The 26,087-nt window shown below is 31.1% G+C and overlaps 1 protein-coding gene across 1 annotated transcript; it reads right to left on the bottom strand.

Annotated features, from left to right (window-relative positions):
- Positions 1-545: 545 nt before the first annotated feature.
- Positions 546-24,938, bottom strand: LOC100782848 (uncharacterized). The gene is made up of 10 exons (XM_006583211.3): positions 24,688-24,938; positions 22,817-22,905; positions 14,099-17,080; positions 13,752-14,003; positions 12,935-13,648; positions 11,662-12,471; positions 8,427-9,077; positions 6,795-7,637; positions 2,040-2,498; positions 546-1,449 (listed from the first exon to the last, which is right to left on the bottom strand). The coding sequence occupies exons 3-10, from the start codon at positions 17,039-17,041 to the stop codon at positions 652-654; spliced, it is 7,470 nt and encodes a 2,489-aa protein (XP_006583274.2). The 5' UTR covers positions 17,042-17,080; positions 22,817-22,905; positions 24,688-24,938; the 3' UTR covers positions 546-651.
- Positions 24,939-26,087: the final 1,149 nt, after the last annotated feature.

The raw sequence follows: 26,087 nt of genomic DNA, 5'->3' as shown, positions 1-26,087 counted from the left end.
ATATACCTGTTGTAGAAGTCATGATTTTGTCTTGTGTTGCACGTTTCACACCAAATATGGTTTCGTTTTCACATGATTAGCAGGCTATATATATTAAAAAAAGTCTCCCAAATAATTAATAGGGACAATATTCGCACGGATACTCTTCGTAATTTTAATAAATAATCGAATGATTCATTCAGTACAGCAGTTACAATTCCGTTATTGGCCTTGGCTAAAGCCGATTTAGATGTTAATTGTAGGAGATTAGCAAAGTGGAAAACTCCAACTACAATCAAGAGTTATGTTGAAGATTTTTTTTTCTCGACGAAGTTATATGTTGAAAACTTTGAAGCTTGAAATATAGGTAAAAGTAATAGTAAACAAAAAGAACAATTAATATAACTTATGACGCACTTTTAGTTATAGACACAGTAATTAAACTCTTAAAAATTAAAATTAATCTTTTAACATAGCATACTCGTAAAAACGAAATTCAGTAATTTTTTAAACTAGTACATAAATAAAGATAAAAATAATTTAACATGGCCTCGAATTGCGAGTTATTTAGGCAAAGTCATTCTCCTCAGAAAAAGTTATTTCCATCCAAATTTCTGACACAGTGTATGATAACAACAATTATAATAATGTTGATTAAAAAGACAGAAATGGCTATCGGTTTTGCATGGCAGAGTTGAGATTAGTTTCCAATGGGATAACATCTCCGCCCCAATTAATATTCACTTCTAACAGCTTGTCTGTTTTGACTGTACCTGCACACAAACTTTCCATTCTCTCGCAACCGATTACTGTGAATTCCTCCAAGGACGGGAAACTTAAACTCCCTTTGTAGAACCTTCTCAGCTTTCCTAATCCGTCAAGTTTCAAACAATTGAGCTGCTGAAATATTATCTCATTCTCATCTGATTCATCCCCTTCCTCTGCTGAAGACACTATCTCTTCAATTGAATCACACCAACTTATCTCCATTGTTTTGAGTTGACCCAAACTTCTTGCTGTTGAGGATGTGAACAAATATAGCAGACTCTTGCAATTTTGTACTAGCAAATATGTCAGATTGGAGAAAGACACTGTGCATGGTACCAGATTTATTGAACTCAAACAGCTGATTACTTGCAATGTTTCTAGATTTCTGAGAAAGGGCACAATCCCAGAGTTCTCTGACCCAATGGAAACAAGCTCTGGAAGGGAGTCCCAGCATATCACTTTCAGCTGTGAAACCAATCCATCCTCATCCACATTAAGGCTATCAAAGCAGAAAATCTCTTTGAAGAAACCATCACACACCTCAAGCTTCTCTATATTGGGCACCCGTTGTAGAAATTCGTCGTATTCAAACGACAGAGTAAGAACTTTTAACTTGTTTAAGTGGTTTCCCTGGAATTCTCCACTCAAAATCATGTTCAGTTCATGTTCACCGAGTATCAGGTGCTCTATGTTGGGTGTAAGCTACGAAGAGAAACCAACAAAGCAGGTTAGGGCAGTTATAGATCCAGCTCTTTATTATATAATTGAAATAATGAACTTTCATGCTAAAAGAAAAAAAAGACGAACTAGGCTAGCTATTTATAAGGTGGGGAAAGGATATTGATACCGTATGTCGATATGTGTCCAAACAAATTTATTTCGAGTTTAATATTTTTGAGACGGGAAAAGTGATAAATGAGATTATTAGGAAGGTTGTAGAAGAAAATAATGAGAGTAGGGATCGTACCTCAAATGCTGTTTCACATCATGAATGCAACATGTTCCATTATAAATTCATCATGATCAATATTTAATAGTAGCTCTATTATCTGACTTATGTGGATAAATCATAAAAAAAATGGAAGCAAATATGCGTAGAAGATCGATAGAAGACTCAACATAGCATATATATGGGAAAGGTTCACAACATTTTAATTTTAACAGGATGGCAATTTGTTCATATAGAAGTAGTAAAGAACACTAATGATGACAATTTAGTTCATATATACAGAAGTAGTAAAGAACACTAATGATGGAAATTTAGTTCATATATATAGAAGTAGTAATGATACCTTTTGAATACAGACTTGATTTAGAGGATGTGGTTCTAGATGTGTAAATGGCTTCAACATGTCATACTTTAACTTTGGCAGATCACATAGTGCCAATGACTTCACATCGGGGAACGTAAGCTCAACATTTGAATTCCAAACATTCTCCAGATTTGGCAGCCGCTCTAAAATCAATGTCTTCAAGGCAAAAGGGAGTGGTCCCATAGTTGTCACATCAAATATGATTTTCACAAAATCACAGTTTCGAACTTGCAATGTTTTCAATTTAGGTAATAAAGGAAGTAAACAGAAAGGTAAGACCGCATCTGATAAAAAATGGCAGCCGTCCACAATCAAGGTGTTTAACCAAATGAAGCGGAAGTGTGGGGGGATATGCAGTGAGTGAAGCCTAAGCCATATCTCTTGTACTGGGCTATCTTTGAGGTCAATATTTGATTTCCAACGTGCAGACGTCCATAACTGCACACGTAAAAGAATAAATAAAAGATTGCTATTATTCTGTACGAAGAAATGCATCACGAATCGCACGAAATAACAAATGTGCTCTCAGTTTTTAAAGAGTAATTATTTTAAAAATAATAAATTAAAAAAGTAACATATTTATGATTATATTTCAGATTTCCCTTAACCGTGGATGCTCTCTAACCAAAATCCTGCCTGCAAAATTATTTACAAGAGTGATTTTTTTTTTATCCTAGTTATATCCCATGTATTTTTTACATGGGTCATACATGTAATCTAATTATTTTAAAAAAATCACTTTTTTCATTGATTAGGTTTGTAATTGATGTAAAAGTCACTTTCTACATCAATTATAATTATAATTGATATAAAAAAAAACCTATGACATGTCAATAATTTTCATACTATATCATCTAACATGAATGTTAAATAAACTTATTCATGAATTTTTATGTGTATGAATAATTATCTATTAAGATATATCAACTACTTAAAATGAATCTTAATATTTTGGGGAATTAATTCTGTAGCTTTAGATAAGAAAATATCCTAATTCGCTCAAAAAATTACTTACACCTTATACGAAAATATTTTTTTTACTTTTACCTATTTTTGTAAAATTATTGGCAAATATCCTACTGTATATACCTTACCGAGGGGGAAAAAGAAGGATACATATATAAAATGGATTTGTTTTATAAAAAAACAAAAAAAACATTCATACTATTTACACGTATCCTAAATAAAATTATGAAAAGAATTATTTACGAAAATTCGGATTTAGAATTTCATTTAATTTTCGTAACATCTAAATTTGTATCAACTGTTAACTCAGTAAAAAAATTATAATTTGGCAGGTAAGAGAATCTGAGTTCTGGTATTGATTAAAACAAACGTAAATGCAGTCCAATGATACATTGCCTTGTAGAATAAGAATTATTTTGTAATAATTCCACCAGAGCGTTACATTGATTTGCTTTGTATGTCAATCATTAACATTTAGGCTTGTCCATGACATGAGAATGCTTCACTTTTGAATGAGACTAAATTAACGACAAGGATGTAAATTTTATCTTCACTTTATAATTTAATTAATGTTTTTTTTATCACATAACAAAAAGTTAGGCTATTATCCACTGCGGATCTAGAGGTGAGCAGACCCTATCCCCATCCCCATCCGCTTGCAACTTTTCATGTATATATGTTTTGAAGTTGATTAGTTTAAAATTATAGTATAAAACAATTATACTACTAGAAAAAAAGTATTTTATGATATTGATTTTAAGTCGGTTATACAAAGGTCAATGTAGTAAGCAAAGCGGCGACATTTTTTAAATAGTTGTAACTTTTTAAAGGCAATTTCTTTAGAAATGACTTTAAATATACTTTACTGTATCATTTTTTCAAAACCATCTTCTAAAATTAAATCGTTTTTTTAAAACCGTCTTTAAAAACATTGAGTTTCCACTTTTTGTTGCTGGCGTGGCACGTTTTAATTGGACAAGAGCTTGGACAACCCTAGATCCATTAAAAAAAAAACTGAGAGATTCTCATTCTCGTTCACTCTTCCCTCACAAAGCTAGAAGTGCCCATGACCATCGAAGAGGCTAAGGAACAAGATCGTGGGGTTCTCTGTCAACACCTTCCCCCCCAGTTCGCTCCGCCATCCCCATGCCGTCACCATTGCCGTCTCACCGTCGTGTGCTCCTCCTTCTGCCGCCGCAGTCGAAGCCGCAGACGTCACAACAAATTATCTCTTCCCACCACCACCTCCACCTCCTCATTTGAACCAAAGCTCTTATCGACCTCACTCCCTTAACCGCTTTCCAAACTGAACTTTGACGGTTCCTATCTTCTGGCAAAGACACTTACCGAGATTTGCAAACCTTGGTCACTCTCGACCACAACTGGAGGTTTGTCGTTTCGTGTCGCCCTTCCACCTTGCATTTCCTCGGAACTTCGGCGGCTTTGACCTTCCTCGCCTTTTCTGTTTTCACGATTTTGGCTTAATTGATTTCTAGGTTTTCGTCTTGGCGTCGTAACACATCTAGCCATAAGCCTGTTGTGGTGCGGAGGGACCGAAGTCTCGGCGGAAAAGAGGTGGTTGTTGCGTGGGGTTAGAGAAGTGACACGAATCCGTTGTCAGTGCCAGTTCGGGACTCCGTGAAGCGCTCTGCGAAGAATAAGGTGGTTCCGTTCCAAAGGAAATTGCCCAAATGATGGCCAACTGTAATCAATTTCAACGCTTCTGTTTTTGACGCCAATGAACAGGAGGAATACAAGAGGGAGGCTTATAGAGTGGTTCGAGGTTTGTTTTTTCTTTCCTCAGTTATATTTAGTTTACTATCCTTTTCCAAAGAGAGATGGTTGTTTGTGGCTGAGAATTTGAGAACGTCATCTCTCTTTCTAGGTTCACGTCATTTGATTCGTTAGTATACTTATACTGACAAAAAATAAAATTATGACAAGATGATGAAAGAGTAATGCGGGGAAAGGGGACACTATGCTAATTAACAGGTTGGTGAATGTTGTATGGTTTCTTGAGATAGCTTATTAATGTTAGTACTTGGAGAGAGATCAATCTTGATGTTTGATTTCAACTGATATGGAGAATATAGTAAATTATTAATTATTTGATTTCGTGTTTTATTTATATTACATTTTAAATATTTGATGGGTTGTTGCCACATCTTTATTCTTCCATCCACCCATTGCTTGGTGAAATCTGGAAGCGAGTTACTTTGACAATCTTGTATAAAACCATTATATAAAAAGAGCATAGTATAAAATAAAACCAATCTTGTATATTGTTATTATTTTTTTAAAAGGCTTGTCTGTTATAATAATAATAATAAATAAGAATAGTTAATGTAAAATTATTTAAGTTATCGATGTAATGATTAATGTTATAATTATTATAAAATTCAAGAAGTGTTTGTTGTTTTCTGGATCAATGTGTCTGACATAACAGTTTTCAACTAGTTGATTCTAGTACATTCTTTTTAAATTTATCATGAAATACACACAATGAAAGTATTTTTCAAAATATTTTTTATATGCCTTTGTTGTCCTTATAAAAAAGTTTCTAGATATTTATATCAGAAAGAGAGTAGATTATTTTTCAAAATTCAAAATTAATCATTCGACAAAACATACGCATGACTAAAGCTAGATAGTGGAGTATTTTTTTTTTTACCTTATTTAGAAAAATTAAAAAACAATTTAACATATTTATTGGTCTCTCAGGGAGTTATTTATAAGAAAAATACACAAATTCAATGACTCTTCCTTATAAAAAATTCATATATACAATAATTACTAACAAATACAATATATTTAATCTCAGTCAAAACATAGGATTAAGATGCTCTCCAACATATTTTTCTCTCCAACACAATATATACCATTAGATTGATCTTGCAGTCACATCATACAATTAAGTTGATAAATAAGATTATTTGACTTATATTAATCTCTTACCTTATGCTCAAAAAAGAATCTCTTACTTTTTTAGTAAGCTAAACTCATTAATATTTTAATTATTTATTTTTTACATACCTTACTTATACTACTTAACTTTTATTTGTACTAGTAATTAATAATAATAATAATAATGAATCTAAACTTCTTCAAGTCACTCTAATTTTTTTTAATATCTATTTAATCTATTTTAATATATAAATGAAGAAATAACAAAAAGTTAAAGAAAATTAAAAAAAAGGACAGCTAACATTTTAACTACCCTAATCTAGATTTTAAATATAATTAGTATCTTAATCCTAGAAGATAATTTTTTTATATAGTTAAAATTGCTAAAAGATAAATATTTTGAATGTATATATAAGAGTGGATTATAAAAGATTGATAGTTTCTTTTATTCAATAGGATTAATGTAAATAAAATTAAATGGTTTACTAATAAAATAAAAATTAAATAATTTTCAAATCATTTCTGCAGTGGCTTGAAAGAGTTCGGATTCATTTTATATCAGTATTATTAATATATATAAGTTAAGTAGCATTGATAAAGTACATAGAAAATAGATTAAATTATTATGAGTTTAACGTAAAAAATTAATATGAGCCAAATTAGATTGGCACATAAATGTTGTTTCTGTGAGTTTTTTGGTTTTCCGAAAAATTGGACGACGCTGAGAATCCAAAGATAAATTATTGGATGAGGCCAAAGTTATTTTGAGGATGAATCTAATTAACCTAACGGTGTATATTTTGCATTATAAGAACAACATACACCAATATCAATCATATTTAATCAAAATAATTGAAAACATACCTTTTCCCTAAATGCCTCCCGCATGGTAGAGTTCAGGTCATTTTCCAATTTGATAGCATCTGATGACTCCTCACGTTCATATAAGTACCTGTCAAGTTGAAGTTGAACCAACTTGTCTGCTTTTAGGGTACCAGGACATAATGTTTCCATCCACGCGCACTCCATTACTGACAATTCCTCCAATGATGGGAAACTTAATAAACTTCCTTTATAGAAGCTTCTCAGCTTTCGTAATTCTTCAAGTTTCAAACAATTGAGTTGCGGAAATATTATTTCATTCTCATGTGATTCATCCCCCTCCTTAGAGACTATCTCTTCAATTGAATCACACCTTTTTATCTCCATTCTTTTGAGTTGACCCAAACTTCTTGCTGTTGAGGATGCGAACAAATGACGCAGGTTGTTGCATCTTTCTACTTGCAAATATGTCAGATTGGAGAAAGACACTGTAGATGGTACCAAGTCTTTTAGACTAGAACAACCTATTACTTCCAAGGTTTCTAGATTTCCCAGTAAGGGCTGAATCCAAGAGTTCTCTAACCCAATGGAAACAAGCTCTGGAAGGGAGTCCAAGCATAAGACTTTGAGCTGTAATAGGAGTCCAGCCTCATCCACATTAAGACTATCAAAGCAGAAAATCTCCTTGAAGGAACCATCACACACCACAAGCTTCTCTATATTGGGCGCCAGTTGTAGAATTTCATATGGAAATTCATCGGACCCTATATGAAAGCCCACAGTAAGAACTTGTAGCTTGTGCAAGAAGTTTCTCTGAAATTCTCCACGCTTGATCATCTCCAGTCCTTTTTCACCCAGTGACAGGCATTGCAAGTTGGATGTAAGCTACCAAGAGAAACCGATAACCAAGCAAAAGAAGGTTAGGGCAGTTATAGATCCAGCTCTTTTATTTACAATGAAAAACGAACTCTAATTTCATGATAAAAGATATCCGATAATTAGTTACAAATTAACTATTACAATAAAATAGGTTCAAACAAGTCAATGCAAAGAAGAAAAAAAGTTCACTAAACCAAAAAGGAAAAAGAGATGAACCAGGCTAGTTATTAATAAAGGGATTTTGATGCGGTATGAGCCTAAACAAATTTATTTATTTGTAGTTTAAAGTTTTAGATGGAAAAAGTGATAAAGGAGACCTTTAGGGAGGTTGTAGTTGTTCCAACGGAGAAGAAAATGATGAAAAATTCGATCCTTTAGATGGTAGGGAGATTGTTTATAACGATTTGAGAACCATCGTATCCATACATAATATTTGATAAAGTAAAATAGCGTGTGTAAGATTCTATGTAATCGTGTGTATTAATAACCTAAAATGTCATTGTTGTATCATGAATGTAACATGTACCCTTAAGTGTATTCTTTTACTTATTTATGTAAAACATGAAAAATGGGAGTTAATAGGCATAGAAGATAGAACACGGCATATATATAGCAATATACGTGAAATTTTCACATTTTAATTTTAAGAGCATGTTCATATCACTCATGTTGAACAATAAAAATGAAGTATAGAAACTAATGGTGATAATTCAATTCTTATAAAAGTAGTGCAATTATATATAATAAGCAGGCATCAGATTCTGCGGTAAGGACAAAGTAGTAAGACAATAGTACCTTTCCATCCTCGGTAGGTGTCTGGAACATGTCACACTGCAGTGAGCCGTAGTAAAAATACTTGAACTTGGGCAAACCTTGTAGTTTCAATGACCTCACACAGGGACACGGGAACATAAGGTCTAGATTTGCTCCTCTTGGATCTGCATTATCCTCTGCAACAATTTCCATCAATCCCTCACAGTCTTTGACAACTAGTTTTTCAAGATCTTTGGCTACTGATGCCGGAAACACACTTGTAAGGCATTTACATTTCTCAACAATAACAAGTTGTAGATGTTGCACGCTTAGAATTCCATGAGGATCTTCATTCCAGATATTCTCCAGTTTTGGCAGCCTCTCTAAAGTCAATTTCTTGAGGGAAAAAGGGAGAGGTCTAGGGAAGGCTGCTGCTCCCAATCCCATAGCTGTTTTCACGTCAAATATGCTTTTCACAGAACCACACTTTCGGACATGTAATTGTTCCAAATTAGTTAAGAAAGGAAGTAAAGAGAAGGGTATGACAACATCTGTTAAAAGTTGGCATCCGTCCACAGTCAAATACTTCAACTTACTGAAGCACGACTTTGGGATCCGCCGTGAGTCAAGCCATATCTCTTGTAGTCGTGGGCTGACTCTGAGACTTTTAGAAGCACGTGTAGAGTCCAAAAGCTGTGCATGCAAAATAGGATATTGCATACAAAAGGCTAATATGTCAGTTTCATAGCTGGCGATTACATCATAACAAATAGATAGATTAGTCATAAATCAGTTACTGTATTAATACTGAATTTAGTTAATAAAAAGACAAAGAAAAAGAGAGGAACTTGATATTAGACATAGAGACGCATGAAATCAGTGGCGGAACTTTGAGAAAAAAAAATATTGGAGGAACCAAAATATTTTTTATATAGTATAATTTTTTTTTTACTTTTGTCTGAAAAATTAAAAATTTCATTTCCATTTTTTTGTGTGAAAAAAATGAACCTGAAACATTTAGTTTGTTTTTTTTTATATACAAAATATTTGTGTGAGGATACAGGGAAAAAAATCTATGGATTTTTTAATGAACTTAAAGAAAATAATCATATTTTTCTCTCTCAAAATTATAACAATTCTGAATAAAAATTCAAACAAACATGGGTTTAACAAATGAAAAGAAACAGCTCTATATTATAAAAAATATTATTAATTAATAAAGAAATCTATTTACAATATAAACTATAAGATCATATATTTATTTTATTATTTTTAGATAAACCATAAGTAAAAATGTAGAATTATATATATATATATATATATATATATATCATATTATCAATTTTGGTAAAAAATATTATTATTTATTTTTTATTAAATTGTTAACTTGATAGGTCTGGATTAAAATTAAACACATGTTATATGATAGAAATAATAATAATAATCAATTTTTTTTTATAATTTTAGTCTAATTTATTTTTTTATCATAAGATTATTATAAAATAGGATAATAATAATCAGGATATATTAATGTATACATAATCATCTTTATTGAAGAAAAATAATTAATCTTATTTATTAAATTATATATATATATATATATATATATATATATATATATATATATATATATATAATTCACGTGTGAATGATATCATTAAATTAATTCAAGTGAGAATTCTTAGTTGTTAACATTATTTTAAACTTTCAATGAAAAATTCTTAATAATAAATATAATATTTTTTTTAGTTTAAGATTATCATATTAATTAAAAATATATTTATTATATTTTAATGAAAAACACCTAATATCTTAAAACTCACTAGTCAAATGGATAATAAATATAAATAAATTTTTATATAATTAATAATTAATAATAAAAAATGAATCCATCAACTCTTGCTATCTTAGTATAAGATGAAGAAGCCAACGCCAAAGAATGATGAGACTGAGTTGTGTGGCAAACAGATATTAATATGGAGGGAGCAATTATGTCCGTTGTTTATTATAAAATTACATTCCAAGTTTCATCATCAAGGGGACCATTAAAACACCTTCCTTCCATTAGAGAGAAACAAAACTAAGATAATTGGCTTAAGAAAACTTGACGGCATCCTTGTTTCTAACTTTAATTTAAATATTTTTCAAAGAAAACATCAATTATTTAAAATAATAATACATCCTAACATAAATTTAAAATGTAATTTATATGTTAAAAATAATATATTAGCAAATTTAATTATAATATAATTTATATACATAAAATATTTATTTATTATAAATTAAAAATTCTTGTTGTATAAATAAATATTTATTTTCTGCCATGTGCTAAAATACTAATTATGGATAGCTGCACAAAAGGTTAAACAAAAAAAATATAAGTAAATAACATAATTTTTTTTTATCAATGATGAAATTATGGATGATTTAGTTTAAGAAATATTTTATTATTTACTCTTAGGTGTAAAAATGTCATTTTATTTTCACGTGATTTCATATTTTAACAAAAAAAATACATTTTATCCTTATTCATCAATATATAAGACATTATTTTCATGAGATTTTTTTTATCAATTAATATTAGCGGGTAGTTTTTTTATTAGAATATTAGTGATAGTATTCTAACTCAAAACCTCTTTCATCCTTTTTCCTTGAAATCCTTCTTCCTAACTACAAAATTAACCTTATTATAAGTTATAATAACCTCTTATGAGACTTTTATTTTATAAATATATAGATGACCGCAAATTATATGGATAAATTTGTTAACTTGTTATCACAAATCAACATGTTAGTGTTTTTAATTAAGTTTTTAACTTTTCATCTTTTTTATATTATAATTTTTGTTTCCTCAATTTTTTTTGACAATTTTCAAGCATTCATTAAAGTTTCCCTCTAAATGTGTTTGTCCATTTTTAGTCATTTATTTTGTTGCTCAAAATTAATCTTAAATATAACATAAACAAAGGATTAATAATGAGCAAAAATGTCTAGAAAGACTAAAAGTGTTAACAAAAAATTCATGGATCACAATCAATATGAATTGAAGTTTATTTATTTGGATTAAAAAGAAAAGTTGTAAGATGAGGGAAGGTTTTCTTTATGACTACGCTGGGTACATGAAGCAGTCAAATTCGTATCATTTTAAATTTCATGAATGAAGTTTTTCAAACAAAAATGATTAATAAATTTATATAAATGCTGATTTTTTTAAGCTAACATATTTATATCTTAAAGAAATTTAACAAACTTGAACTGATAAAATAAATGTAAGTACCTCCTGGTAGAAACCTTTTTGTATGGTGGCATTCAAGTCTCCTTCCCACTGCCACATGGCTTCCTCTTTACCTTTTTCAACACCACCACCTATATTTTGTAACTTTGGTGCTCTTGCACCACCCTCCGTGAATGTTTGCATCATTCGGCATTCTCTCACAATCAATATTTCCAATGACGGGAATTTGAATTCACAGTTATTGTAACTGCAAAAACTTTTCAGATTCAGTAGGTACTCAAGTTCTATAGTAATCAATTTGCCAAACACTATTTGCTCTTCTTCTTCATTTCCCTCATTGCTTACTATTTCCTCTAATTCATCGCATTCGCTTATCTTCATGGACTTAAGTTGAACCAAGCTTTTTGCCGTTGAGGATGCCATTAAATTCCTTAATCTACCACAATTCCTTACTTCCAAATTTGTCAAGTAAGCCAATGATACCGAGGGAGGAGCCAAATTCCTCAATTTGTGGCACCAATGTAAGCTCAAAAGCTCTAGTCTCTGTAGAACTGGTTCTCGTTCAAATCCTATATCCTTTATCTTCGAAGACCACAAAACCAATTCTTTCAGCTGTATTACGGTTCCCAAACGTGACTCCGATGACTCTTTAAGCAAATGTTCAGAGTTAAACAAATATAACTTTTCTAGATTTGGCATTCTGTACAGAATCTGACAGAGACGTTCACCATCATTAACATAGCACAACCTAAGCTCTTTTAAATTGTGCATTCGATGCTTCACAGTGTTGCTCAATAACCACTCCTGTGCTTCGTCAAAGTCAATATCCAAATACTCCAAGTTGGGGAATATCTACAGAAAAATAAAACAAAAGTAAATAGTACACTATGAAGAAGGAAGCTACTTTATTGTAAGAGCATTTACATACACTTACATAGCAAAATATATTGCATTTCTCTCTCTTCACTTATTTTACTCCTTGCCTGCATATTGGTTACTCTCGGGTCCCATCAAGACTAAAAAATGCTCTTAACAGTACTTTATAGTACCACGGTAAATTAAATTATAATAATTAATCAAAAATTCCCTTGAATTCTAAATTCTAAAAAATTTGTAAGCCACAATGAGGAATTTGGATTAGATGATTTAAACAAAGAGGGATTGGGGGATCACAGACGTTAAACTATTAATAATCAATTCTAAAAGTTCTATCCATATTATATTTAGCAGGGTTATATCTTTTTTAAGTATGCCACACTTCTTACAATATCACTCTGCATTTTGTTTTTCCTTTATGTCTCACAATATGACTTACATTTTCAGCTGACAAAACTACTTCATCTTCTTCATTGCTGCATTCTCTTGTTTGGAATGTTTTTAGCTCCTTGTTGCATTTGTTTACTTCCAACTTCTTCAATTTTGGACACTCTATAGGATGTCTCCCCCTGTAGAAATGTTGGATGCTTGATAGGTTATATAAGGTCATGTAGGTTAGTTCAGGAAACACTAATTGTTCAGTGTTTTTTTCGGATCCATCTTCACAGGCAACAATTTCCACAATTCCATAACTTTGTACCGACATGTATTCAAGCTTTGGAACATCTTTGGCCACAGAAGCTAGAAATACATTCCTCAGTCTATTACAACCAGACACTTCTATACTCTGCAGATTTTTGAAGTTAAGAATTCCTCCTGGATCCCTGCTCCACACATGCTCCAACTTTGGGAGATTGCATACATCAACAACCTGCAAATTTGTGTCTATCCCACCAGATGCATCTACTTGCAGAGAATCTTTGATTTCAAAAATCACTTCCACTGACTCACAATAATGAACCTTCAAGCTGTTCAAACTCGCAAACCATCCTTCCATGTGACTTGGAAAAATTTTGTTTAGTTTATCGCAACGAAAAATGTACACAGAAGTGAGACTAGAAAAGGAATCAACACTCACTTCAGCTTGCCATATGTCTGTTAACTCAATCATTTGGTCGAGGTGGATTTCCTCCAACTTAGGAAAGATGCAAACCTGCACTTTGATGACAACAAGCCATTATTTGGTAACGAAACTAAATAGAAATGCATAACATTCAGTCAACTATAAAAATTTACTTATTTACACCTATACACACCTTGTCTGCACTATTTCCTTCTGTGCTAAAAATCTTTTCCATCATTTTACAGTTGCTTACAAAGAGGCCTTTCAGTTTCCTCAAACTGCTAGCAACGGACAATGAACACAAATATCTCAAATTATGACAATCTTTCACAACTAATTTTATTAAGTCTTGAAAGCAGAAATTTGACGGGGGCTGGTCACTCCATATCTTCTGGATCTTGTTCATTGAGATTAAATTCAAGTTCTCTAAGTTTGGTATTTCAACCTGCAAGCACATACACAATTAACATATTTACAACTAAAAAATAATTAGTCACAAACTAATTAAAAAATTTAAAGGAAAAATATGCACTATCATACCAGTTCACCAAAAAGAGGAGGAGCCATCTCACTATGCTCCGTCTCTATAACAGTAATTTGTATGTGATTCCTGTTTGTGGAAGACCCCTCTACTGTGGTATAAAAACTAGTGAATGATGATAATGATTGAAGTGACAAAGACTTCAACTTAAGAAACTCAATCTTATCAGAATTGTCAGGTATTTTAACCATCTCTTCTAAAGAAAAACAATGGGAAACACCAATTGTTTCAAGACTCACAAGCAATTTAACCATGCAAGAGGAGAAAAGATTCTTCAATTGGTCACACATCTCGACCTTGATGGTTTTCAAGTTGGTGAATGAGCAATCTGTAAATATCATCTTTGTACCTGAACTAAAGTATATCATCTCTATCTTTCTTAGTTTGTGGAGGCATAGAGATTCCAACTTGGGAAAAACATCCTGGGGATAAAACAAATCCTTTGAGTTGATGATGCATTTGATGCTAGGGTTGTTTACGATGGATAAGTGTTTCAGATATGGAAATCCATCCAAATTCAACTCATTAATAACATCTTGAACACCATTCAGCTCTCCCAACAACAAATTTTCAACTCTTTTAAACAACAACTTTATTCCTTTCTGAGAGTGAATATTGTCAGTGTCATCCTTCAGCTTCAATGCCAAAGATTTGAACTTTTCATACTTATTAGGCATCCTGAAATCTCCAACTGAAAGTGTTTTGAAGTTCCCAATCTCAATCTTGTAATCAGTTAAGTTGTCAAAGAACAATTCATCGGGAAAAGCTTCAGCACATGGAATGCTTAAATCCACCACTTGCAATTGATGCAAATGCTTTAGTTCAGAAAGAAATGAAATTTGACTATGGTTTCTTTCTCCTTCCTCCAACACTTCGATGAAGCTCTTTCTAACATACAGCTCTTCCAACAAAGTCAATTTTGATATAAGATTAGGCGGAATCATCTTGACCATTGAACAATTGCTGATGTCTAGTAATTGTAGTTTATCCAAGTCCTTTAACTTAGCTGGCAAATTTTCAATTCGAGATCCAGAAAAACTGAGAATTCTTAATTTTTTCAGCTTCCCTATGATGGATAAGTTGTGATCTAAAGTGCATCGCTCCAAACAAAGCAATCTGAGGTCTGATAGGCTTTCAATTGAAGATGGTAATCTTGATAGTTGAATACCAGTCAACATTAATACTTTGAGCTTTTTCATTCCTTTAAAAAAACTGTCAGGTATTTTTAAGGATGGATCATCGCTGTCAATTTGGAAAAATTTAAGTTGAGGACAATTTATTTCTTCTGGAAGCTCATCAATGATATCACTGTTGCATATAGAAATAGAAGTGCACCTCTCGAGTTGAGGCCAATCATCAAGTTTGGCATTTCTCAAAGTAAATACATTTTGCTCCTTCTGTGCTATAGATAAAGCAGCATCTCGAACCAGATCATGCATATTGAAATGAATACTAGAACTTCCATCCAACACCAAACCTGAGTTTTTCAGCTTTTGGATTAATGTAGATATTCTGCTCCGAGCTTCCCCAAGTGAGTAGACCCCCTCAAGTATTCCCAAACCAAAGCAATACTTCACCAAGTCCATAATTAGGGGTTGATGACCCATTTGAGCACAAAGAAAGAAAATGGACTTGAGCTCCTCATTTTCTAGACGGTCATAACTCATTTTTACAGAAATCTCCATAGAATTCTGAACTCCCACCAGGTCTTGATTTTTAAGTTTTTCCCACTCTGAGTCGCTCTTGTCTCTTAATGCCCTTCCAACTGTAACTATTGCCATAGGTAACCCTGCACAGTACTTCTTAACAATTTCTTGTTTCCACTTGGACATTTCACCCTGTATTCTAGCCTCCTTCTGAAACAATCTCAGAGCATCATCGTCATCTAATTCCTCTACACAGAAAGTTGACTTAACTTCCATTTTATCGGTTAATACGTTTTTATCCCTTGAAGTTAGCAAAATTTTGCAGCCCTTACAATCACCAAGAGATTTTTCTTTATTCGCCTCTTTGGGACCCATTTTAGCCTTGCTTGTCTTCTTGCTTAAATCATTATGATCAACATCACCATCAAGTGTCTTCTTGCTTAAATCATTATGATCAACATCACCATCAAGTGGAACCCCCAACTTATTCAAGTCTAATCTGTCCCAAAGGTCATCCAAGATTACAAGGATGCTCTCCTTCTCTTGCTTTAACCTCCTTCGTAGACAATCAGCTCTCACATTCTCACCTTCCCCTTCCAATCTCAATCCTAACACGTAAGCAATTTCTTCCTGGATTTTTTGTAGATTGGGATTGGCTGTTATTTCTAGTTTAACTACCACATCAAACAGCTTCTTGTCTAGAGATTTCTTCGCAATGTCTTTGATTAAAGTGCTCTTACCCACACCACCAGGCCCATGCAGTCCAATCATTCTGACAGTGGAATCTTCAAGTTGCGCCATTACGCCTTCCAATATAGATTTTCTAGAACCAAATTCTACATAGCCAGCATTAGACAAAGTGACATCATTAGATGTTATGTTCTCCCTGTAGGCAACTTCTTTAAACTTGGAGCACTCATCTATTAAGTTCTTGACATCCTCTGTCATCTCCACTGCTTGTTTGCCTAGCCTGTATCTATTCCACAAGTAAGGAAATAAATCATGGAGCAACCGTGTCTTTCTGTGGCCTTCATCGTTCCCAAACTCCTCCACTTCAGTCTTACATTCTTCTACTTTCCGAAACCATTCTGTAACCTGACCTTCAATGTTGTGTAGATTCTTCTTAGCTTCATCACGTAGATGATCTACCCTCTCTTTTGCATGCCCAAGATCCTTAATACTATTGTTTAGTTCATCAACTTTCTTCCCGTAACTGAAGATGTAAGCCACATGCCGAATACCCAGGTCCAACACGCAACCAAATGCTTTTTCCCCTACTTTGTTCAAATAATTCATACTTTGTGCTTGATTATCTTTTACTAAGTACGACTAGATCTGTCTCCCAAGAAAACCAAGGTAGAAACAGATCAGTCAACAACTACTTAAGAAAATGATGATATTATCAATAAATATCACAAGTATCATTGCAAGTACTCTATAATTAAAAAAGACAGTTCAAAATAACTGTCCTAAAAATAAAGGAATTAAAAGATATTTGCTATTTTTCATTTCTTAGTTTTAGAGCTCTTTTTAAACTAATTTTTTTGGTAGATAAATCTAAAAGATAAAATTAATTGTTTCATTAGATGTATATATAAAAATAAAAAATTGATTTAAAATTAATTTAATTAAAAAACATTTTAAAGATAATTAAAATTCATAAAGGATTAAAAACACGCATTTAAAACTTTTAATACTCCTAATTTTAAGAAGAGTATAAACTCAGAAGAAAACAAACAAAGGACAGCCACCATTGGTTGTCTTGATTTACCCAATCTTGCCCATATAAGTATAAGATTTAAGATTTGACTCTTTTAAAATTTGAGAGTGCACTTTATAGCATAAAATAGTTTGATAATAATTATTAATTATAGAATAAATAGTTGATATTATAACTTTTACTATACATAATTATTTCTCTCCTCTGAGAGATGACCTAGTTTTTGACCTTTTTCTAGTCCTTGGGAAATTAGTATCACAAAAAAAAAAGAGTATCTTTTCTAATGAGACGAGCCTTTCGAAAATTGAGTGGTAGGGAGATAAGGGATGTGGGGCGTCTATCTTCGTTGCAGGATGACAATGAAGGCTTAGTTTCTTTTTTTATCAACTAGTGTGGACTTAGTCACATTTAAAGGTTCCTCATCCCTCTTCAAGAATTTACATGTTGATGAAGATAAGGAAACAACCAATAAGCAATGATGTATTCCTATGTATCGTTGGTCGTTTTCTTACATAGAAGTCAATTTGCGGCCATAGAATGAAGGATAGAATGGGGGATGTGTAAGGAGTCTCAATCAAGGAAGTGATTCAAAGAACCTTTATGTTCCAATTTTATCACAATTAATTGGATATGGAGAGAGTTTTGTCAAGGGGACATTGAATTTATGGGAAGAATTCAACTTGAAGATGTCCCTAGTCAGATACAGTTATATCATATTCCTTTTGGGCTTCAAGCCCACCACATTCTAGCTGGGTTTATAACTCCGATTTTAGGTTAGTACCTAGGGAGTTATATTGGAGAATTCATGGAGTATGATGCTAGTAATAATTCAAGAGGGTGGAGAACATACATGAGAATCCGAGTGAATATTGATGTCCTTAAATCTTTGAAAAAAGAGATCAAGTTACATAAGTCAGGAAGGAAGTGGCGAATGGTGACTTTCAAGTATGAGCGTTTAGGTACATTTTCTTTCGTTTGTGGCATTCTTGGTCACAATGATAAATCCTGTGAGACATTGTTGAAAAAAAAGGTAAGTAGTGGAATAATATGCTTAATTGTGGGTGAAGCAAAGGAGGAAAGAGGGAATCGATGGTGGCTGGTGGCTATGGAACAACATATCAAGTGTGGAAAGTGGAAGTGCGGCTTAAGGGGACGATGGAATGTCGAGTAACAAAAGCAATGCTAATAGTGGGAAAACTAAAGTTACCAATTACCATTAATGGTCAATGCCAATATCATGGTAAGAGTTATGTGGAGAAATATTTCGAAAGGGAATCATAAAGGAGATAGTTCAAATTAATGTAGAATTCTATCAATTAATTGTGATTTAAAATGTCAATCCTACAACTAAGGAGAGTCACAATATTAATTATGACAGTGATAATTACAAAGAGACAAAGCGAAGGAGAGATGTGTAATATGTATGACCACACATATAGAGTAATATGAGATATTGAACTCGATCATTTATATTTAGATGTCTACATGGGTATAGAAAAATAAATGATTATACTTAACAAGAAAGACATCTTATGCCTTGTGTTCAATATATATCAAGACATTTGAAATAATGGATAAAGGACACAGGAGAAATGATGGTAGTAAGATTGAAATCAAATCACTAATTAATTATCTCATAGGCAAGATGGCAGCAAAGCATTCCTGGATATTTAAAATTATTTTACACGTGCACAGTCCTTTTCATCATAAAAAAATGCTATAATAATATTTAAAATATCACAAGGATATTTAAAATAAAATAAAAATTTGTTTGATATTTATAATATAAATATATGTGTGTGTGTATATATATATATATATATATATATATATATATATATATATATATATATTAATATGCTAATTTTTAAATAAATATAGATATATTTAAAAAACACTAAAACAAAAAATATAAAATAGTAGTCAATTAATACTATAATTTTAAGAATGAAAAATATTACTTTTGTAACATATAATAATAATTTAAAATCTTAAATTGTAGAATAATAATATTTGAAAAAAATAAATACAAAAAAAGTTACACATAATGATAAACTAAAAACTTAATAAATATTACAAAAATAAGAAACATTTATCCCCGTGAGTCACACGGGGTACACGTGTAGTTTGTATTAAAAAACCTACAATCATAATTAAAAGAAAATGGTTAAAGCATTATATTTATACAAAAATAAAAAATTTCACGTTATTTGAAATTAAGTCTCGACTTAAAAAATTTCACTAAAAATATGCAATAAAAATGTTTAATTTTTGCTCAGCTTTTCGTTGGCATAGTTCGGCATAACATGTTTTCATAATTAAAAATAAAGCAAATTACACTCTCTCCCTAAAGTTAGGTTTGCGTTAATTGCACTTACACCCCTTCCTAAAATTATATATCTTTTGTCTCTCCTTAAATAATCATCGTTACTAACCCTGTTATTTTTATTTTTTTTTATGAAATGTCCTAAGATCTCCTATCACTCGTGTGCAGGACTCCTCTCAGCCCAAGTTCACGTCGGGTTTACTTACGAAAATATCATCAACTCACTCCTCACCTTCCTTGTCAACTCTGTCGCTTTCACCAATCACAACAACTTGACTATTATCGCCTCCTCCGATGTCATCTCTTCCAATATCGCGGCAACCTCATCAACGACTAGTGCTCTTTTAACATTTTATTTTTTTCATAAAATAAATTAAAAATAATTTTATTTAAAAATAAAAAGAATTTTAAGAAAATAATGAGATTTTTGTAATTAAATAGATATGAAGAAATATTTTTATTAATTAAAATAATTATTTTAAGGTAAATAAAATAAATATATATTCTTAGAAAATAAAAATGAGATTTTATTTATTCGTTTGATAGGAAGTAAAATAAAGCTTTTTTATAAAATAAAAAATATAATAAATAATAGGCTAAGAGTACTCTAACTATAAACAGAGACATATTAGATCAGTTTTACATTTACAATACGTCTCTACGCTCTCTCTTTCTCTCAATTTTTTTTCCCTTCCTCATCTCCCTAAATCTTCTCTTTTTCTTGCATACACTCAAACCTGTCAGTAAAACTATGATCCTAGACTGTTGAATCATCTTAAAGTTTGAACAACTAGTTCAAAACTCATTTTTGCTCATTCCAACCATTGGAATTTGAGAAATAATGTCTCTGGTGAAAGAAATGTCCCTCACAAGTAGCTTTTTCCCCATACACCATAATCTATCTCATTAAAATTATTATCTCGAACTCGTTAACTGCTAGATCATCATGAAATTTAAACACTAGGTTTGGAACTCATTTTCGTTCATCTACATTGTTTGGACTTGCAAAATAATGTCTGGGGTGAGAAAAGTATCCCAGGTACGGAAAACCTTAGCAGAACAATTAGAAATGTCGTTATCACTATCAAATTACATATGTGTGCCCGCTTAGAGGTAAGAGATGTGTTTATCATAATTGGGGTTAGAATAAACATGTATAAGGATCCTTAGAGGATTAAATTGAGATTTATTTTGAGATATTTACTGTATTGTGATTCTTCCTTTATGATTATAATTACAAGATTATTGTGTTTGATGGGTCAATTGATGCCCTAATGTGAATTAGTTGATAAAATTGAGTACTCTTGGTGTTTTCATGTTTTTCACCTATGATTTTGATTCCTTTGATTTTGATATGATTATGTGAAATTATTTTAGGGGTTTAATCATATGAACATAACATATTAATATTGTTATTGTGTGACACGTATATAATGCATGAGGCATGATAACATGTTGTTTTGGAATTATGGAAGTGTGAGAAACTATGTGTAAGTGACAAGTTAAGTATGTGTTAAATTGTTAGATCACACATGTATATTGAGATGTTGTGTGTATTGAGTTGTGAACTATGAACCATACAATCACACGACTGTAATACCCTTTAAGGGTGACGGGTTAATGTGAGACGAATATTGTGATGAGATTCATTGTGGGAACCTGACGAGTTTAATAACTTTGAGGGGCGACGAATTAAAATTATTTTGAGAACAATTGAGGAGTCATGAGTTTTATACAATTCATAAATAGAGTCTGCGTGCTAAAATGTTTTCTAGGTTGAACCTGAATCAGAAGAAAAAAAACCTGATAGACTCTTCGGAGTGTAGGTCTTGGGGGTAAATACACTCGGTTTGAATATTCTTTGATGTCTATGTTAATCCCATATGGTTGGAGCATTCTCGTAAAACAAAGTGATCCTGATTGATCTTCTTATGATTTTACCAAGTGAGAGTGACTTGACTTGCTAGTGTGTGGTTTGTCTTGTCACGTACTCTTGGGCATCCAACGAGGTTTTTCACTAACATGAAATTACATTGCATATAGGATTAAGTCTTAGTATATTTGTTGCATAACGCTTGTGTATTGATCGATATTGATTGGTTGAGTGATATCGTGTTTTAATTCTTGAGTACTTAAATGATGTGATAAGTGTGAGATGTGATGTTATACGATAAGTGGTGGAATGTGATATTCATGTTTATATTTTTCTATTTCTCTCTATTAATTAGGAATGTGATAACTCACTTCCAGTGTGTGTATCATTTGTGTTTGGATCTTGTGATGATCTTGAACTTTGTGTTTATGAGAGTAGATGATTAGATGGATAACTATGGAAAACCTCATGTTAGAGAATGCTGAAACATAATACTCTGACAGGATGAGACATTGTGACATTGATTTTTGCATTATGTGCATAATATTTTGAACAAGTTATTTTATGTTATTCCGTTGCTTAACTTGTTTCCTTTTGTAAAAAAAATGGATGATTTTATTTTTGGGTCAGAGATGTTTTCATATTTTTATTTGATAAATTTTTAATTTGGTGATTAACGCAAATATAAACATTTTACCCACGCGAGTTTCTTTATGTTTGTTGAATAAAATTATTTTAATAATTCCGTATTTTCATGTATGATATCATATAAATATGTATGTCGAGGTCAACAACCTCTATTACAACTCTTGCATGTGGTCACCCAGCTTGACATCCTCTATTTCACCTCCTGCGACAATGTGATGTAACTTGACAACTATTTTATCAAGTACGACATTGCCATATTTATCGAGGGTTGAGGACGTGATGGCGCCGCTCCTAAATCGTTACTTCTTTCTTTTTTTCCCGTTATCTTTGATCATGTTAGTGGGTTAGGAGGTTATAGTATAATGAATGATATGTAAAAAATAAGAGAGTCTTGTATATGATAAAAAAAATGAAATAAAATTGAATGTAATAAGTACAAACTCCAGAAATATGAATGGAACTTATTCTTAAAAATAAAAATAATAATGACAAAATTAATCTTACCTTTAGATAAATTTACAACATAAGACGGGCCACCGGGGCAGGGACCGGTTTGTTCATCACTGAGACGACATCAAATATACATTTTACACCTATTTATCAGATGGGGCAAGAGTGAATGTTAAAATACTACTTGTTCGTATACAAGTATCTGGAACGTGAAAGTACTTAAATAATTATAATTTCATGAAAAATCAATCAATTCAGCTTATGTCCATGACTATTTTTTTCAAATTTTATATTCTTTTTAACTAGTTAATAAATATTGTGAATACATGTGTACACATACATAAAACTTAAACATATATTAAAGAATTTAATTGAAATATTTTGACATTGTAATTTATTTTATGATATCATCTAGGATGTTCAAATCAAAACAAATAAAAAATCACTAAAAAGTTAAAAATTGAACAAAATCTATATATATATATATATATATATATATATATATATATATATATATTAAATTTGTTTTTCGTTTCAGTTTGCCATGGTGGTGCAAAACCAAACTAAATTGTTTAGCAGTCATAGCTATTAATATTAATATTATTGAAGTTTTGCAACCCATTAATTTGTTTCATTGCTAAATGCTAAATCAAATCAATATTTTCATACTTTGAAGCAATGATTTTGGCATTTTTCCCATAATAAAAACCTTTTGACCTAATCATTACGTCAATGAAGTAAAAAGGCAAGGGCGTATTGATTATTCTCCAAATAATAGCTCCTTTATACATTTTATGTAATATCAAACTAAATAAAACTAATTATAGCCGTTTGAGTTTGGCATAGCCATAGAATAGATTTTCTGATAGTTAATTTTTATAATAGACACCCACTTACTGGTAGCGTCAATTTTTTTTAGTTAAATTAACATATTTTAAAAAAAACATATAAAGATAAATTCTCAAATATAAAAAAACATAAAAACTTATTCAAAGTAAGTCACAAATGATTAATTTGGTTTGATTGAAATTTGATATTATATTTATATCAAACCAAATCAAATTACATATAATATTTATATTTGGTTTAAATTACTTTTAAAATTGTACGGTAAACACCCTTATTATTATCTAATTATTAATTATCATATATGTAATTGAATACTGTTGAATTTTAAAATATTTATTTAGAAATTATCGATCGTTGATATGTTATAAAAGTAATTATATTATGGAATTCAATAAACTTTTCATACATATTAATATATAATTATATGATAATATAAAAATATTTGTAGTATTATATTAGTGTATTTTAATTAAAGTCTAAAAACATATATACTCATGTGCAAATGCTGGGTTAGTATTCACCTGCATAAAGCATGTATCTATTACCAATTTTTTTTTTTTTACAATAATATAATTTCTTACAATAAAAGCTTTTGCTTAAAATTGTTACAAGCTTACGATAACGTCATTTCTTCAACCAGAACAGAAACGGGATGCCTCCAAAATGGTATATTTACGCCATTACCTGGGAAATAGTTCCCTTTAAGATCCTCCAAGAACCAACTGGATACTTAATATAAACTTTTCTTAATTTTCGTATAACCGCAGTAATAAAATTAGCATTATTCATCAATTTGATATATATATATATATATATGAACGTTTAATTTATCTATATATGTTAACTTTTAAAATTGATGAATTCAAAATTTGTAACTCGAAAATCCTAGTATCAGCTAAGCAGCAAAAGTTTCAGTTTATAGATAAATTAATCATGCTTTGTGTCTAATATGTTTCCTGTAGATGAGCATATATATGACCAAGATGACTAGCACACAGTGATAAATGACAAACCTCAACTTCAAATACGAAGGATCGATCAAGTTTTCATGAGTGCTTTAATTAATTACTGCTTACCTGATCACCACGATGAAGGCAAGAAAAGCAACCAGAAGCTCTGAAGAAATCTTTAACGAAAGCAGTGAAAAGGAAAAATGTTATAGGATCCTTCCTCCTTCAATCACTGCAAAGCATTGAGATCACTTTGAAAATGAAGTAGCGAAAACCAATTATTGGCACAGTGAAACTGTATAACAAACCCTGTGATAAATCATCACTTGCTTTGAAAATATATACCAAATACAGGCATTTATCTATTGCCTCTCTTCATTTCCGCAAGCTACGGTCTAGACGTAACACCCACCAAATACGTCGAATTGAAGTCTACTTTTTTAATAATTGTTGACTTGTTCATTTGCTTGTTCCGCCATTGGAAAGTTAAAAAATTAAACGTGAATACGTGATGCAGCATAGAAAAGGACTTTTGATGTATAATAAAACATGTTGCCCTTACTTAAACTAATCAATTCAACTTTTGTAATAACTGTTGTCGCTGTTGTACATTAGATCAATAATCTTTTTATTTTAATATGATACTAATAACCATGGTTCCTCCAATCACTTCAAAGCATTGAGATCACTCTGAAAATGAAGTAGCCAAACCAATATGGGCACAGTGAAATCTGTAGAACAAACCCTGTGATAAGATTTAATCATCACTTGCTTTGAAAAGATACCAAATACAGGCCTTTATCTATTTCATTAATTAATTGCCTCACTCTTGATCACACGCTACGGTCCGGTAACAACCACCAAATACGTTGAATTTGAAGTCTAGTTTTGTAACAATTGTTGTGGTTGTTGTACATTTGTATGTGTCATTAGAAAGTTAAAAAAATTATACGTGATGCAGCAGAGAAAAGGATTTTTGAAGTATAATAAAACATATATGTTGCACTTGCAATTGTTTATTGTATTCATCTTGTTGATTAAAGATTTAAATATTAATTAAAATAATTATGAAAAATGAAACACTCATTTTGATTGGATATAACTACTTAGAGAGAAAATAAATATTGATTTGATTTGGTATTAAAATAATAAGTTATTCATCGCAAAATGAAAAAGATACCGCGCGCCTTTGGTCTTAAATCCTTTTGAGATTTTTGTTTCTCCTTTTCTATAAGACTCAATTTAAATTGTTTTTTATTAATTATTTTTAACTAAAATATCCTTAATTACATTATAACTTTTATATTAATAAATAATAATTAAATTAATGAAATGGATAGCTAGCTAGACAATAATTAATTAGGTGAAAAGGAGTGAGATAATGAATTTCAATAGTTTTAAGAGTAATTTAAAAAAATAAAAAATTTAATATTACTATCTAAATTAAATATTTTTTAATATTAGTTAAATGAATCTCATACATACTATTACAAGAAATATAATTGACATAAAATTTATTTCATTCG

Source organism: Glycine max, chromosome 7 (genome assembly GCF_000004515.6).
Source record: "Glycine max cultivar Williams 82 chromosome 7, Glycine_max_v4.0, whole genome shotgun sequence".
Classification (NCBI taxonomy): Eukaryota; Viridiplantae; Streptophyta; class Magnoliopsida; order Fabales; family Fabaceae; genus Glycine; species Glycine max.
This window is presented reverse-complemented; position numbering and strand designations above follow the sequence as displayed.

Coding starts and splice junctions, on each gene's coding strand:
- LOC100782848 (XM_006583211.3), bottom strand. CDS start 17,041: ATGAATTATTTGAACAAAGTAGGGGAAAAAGCATTTGGTTGCGTGTTG. Junction 14,004..14,098: donor CTCCTCTTTTTGGTGAACTG/GTATGATAGTGC, acceptor ATGTGCTTGCAG/GTTGAAATACCAAACTTAGA. Junction 7,638..8,426: donor CACCTACCGAGGATGGAAAG/GTACTATTGTCT, acceptor TTCTCTTGGTAG/CTTACATCCAACTTGCAATG.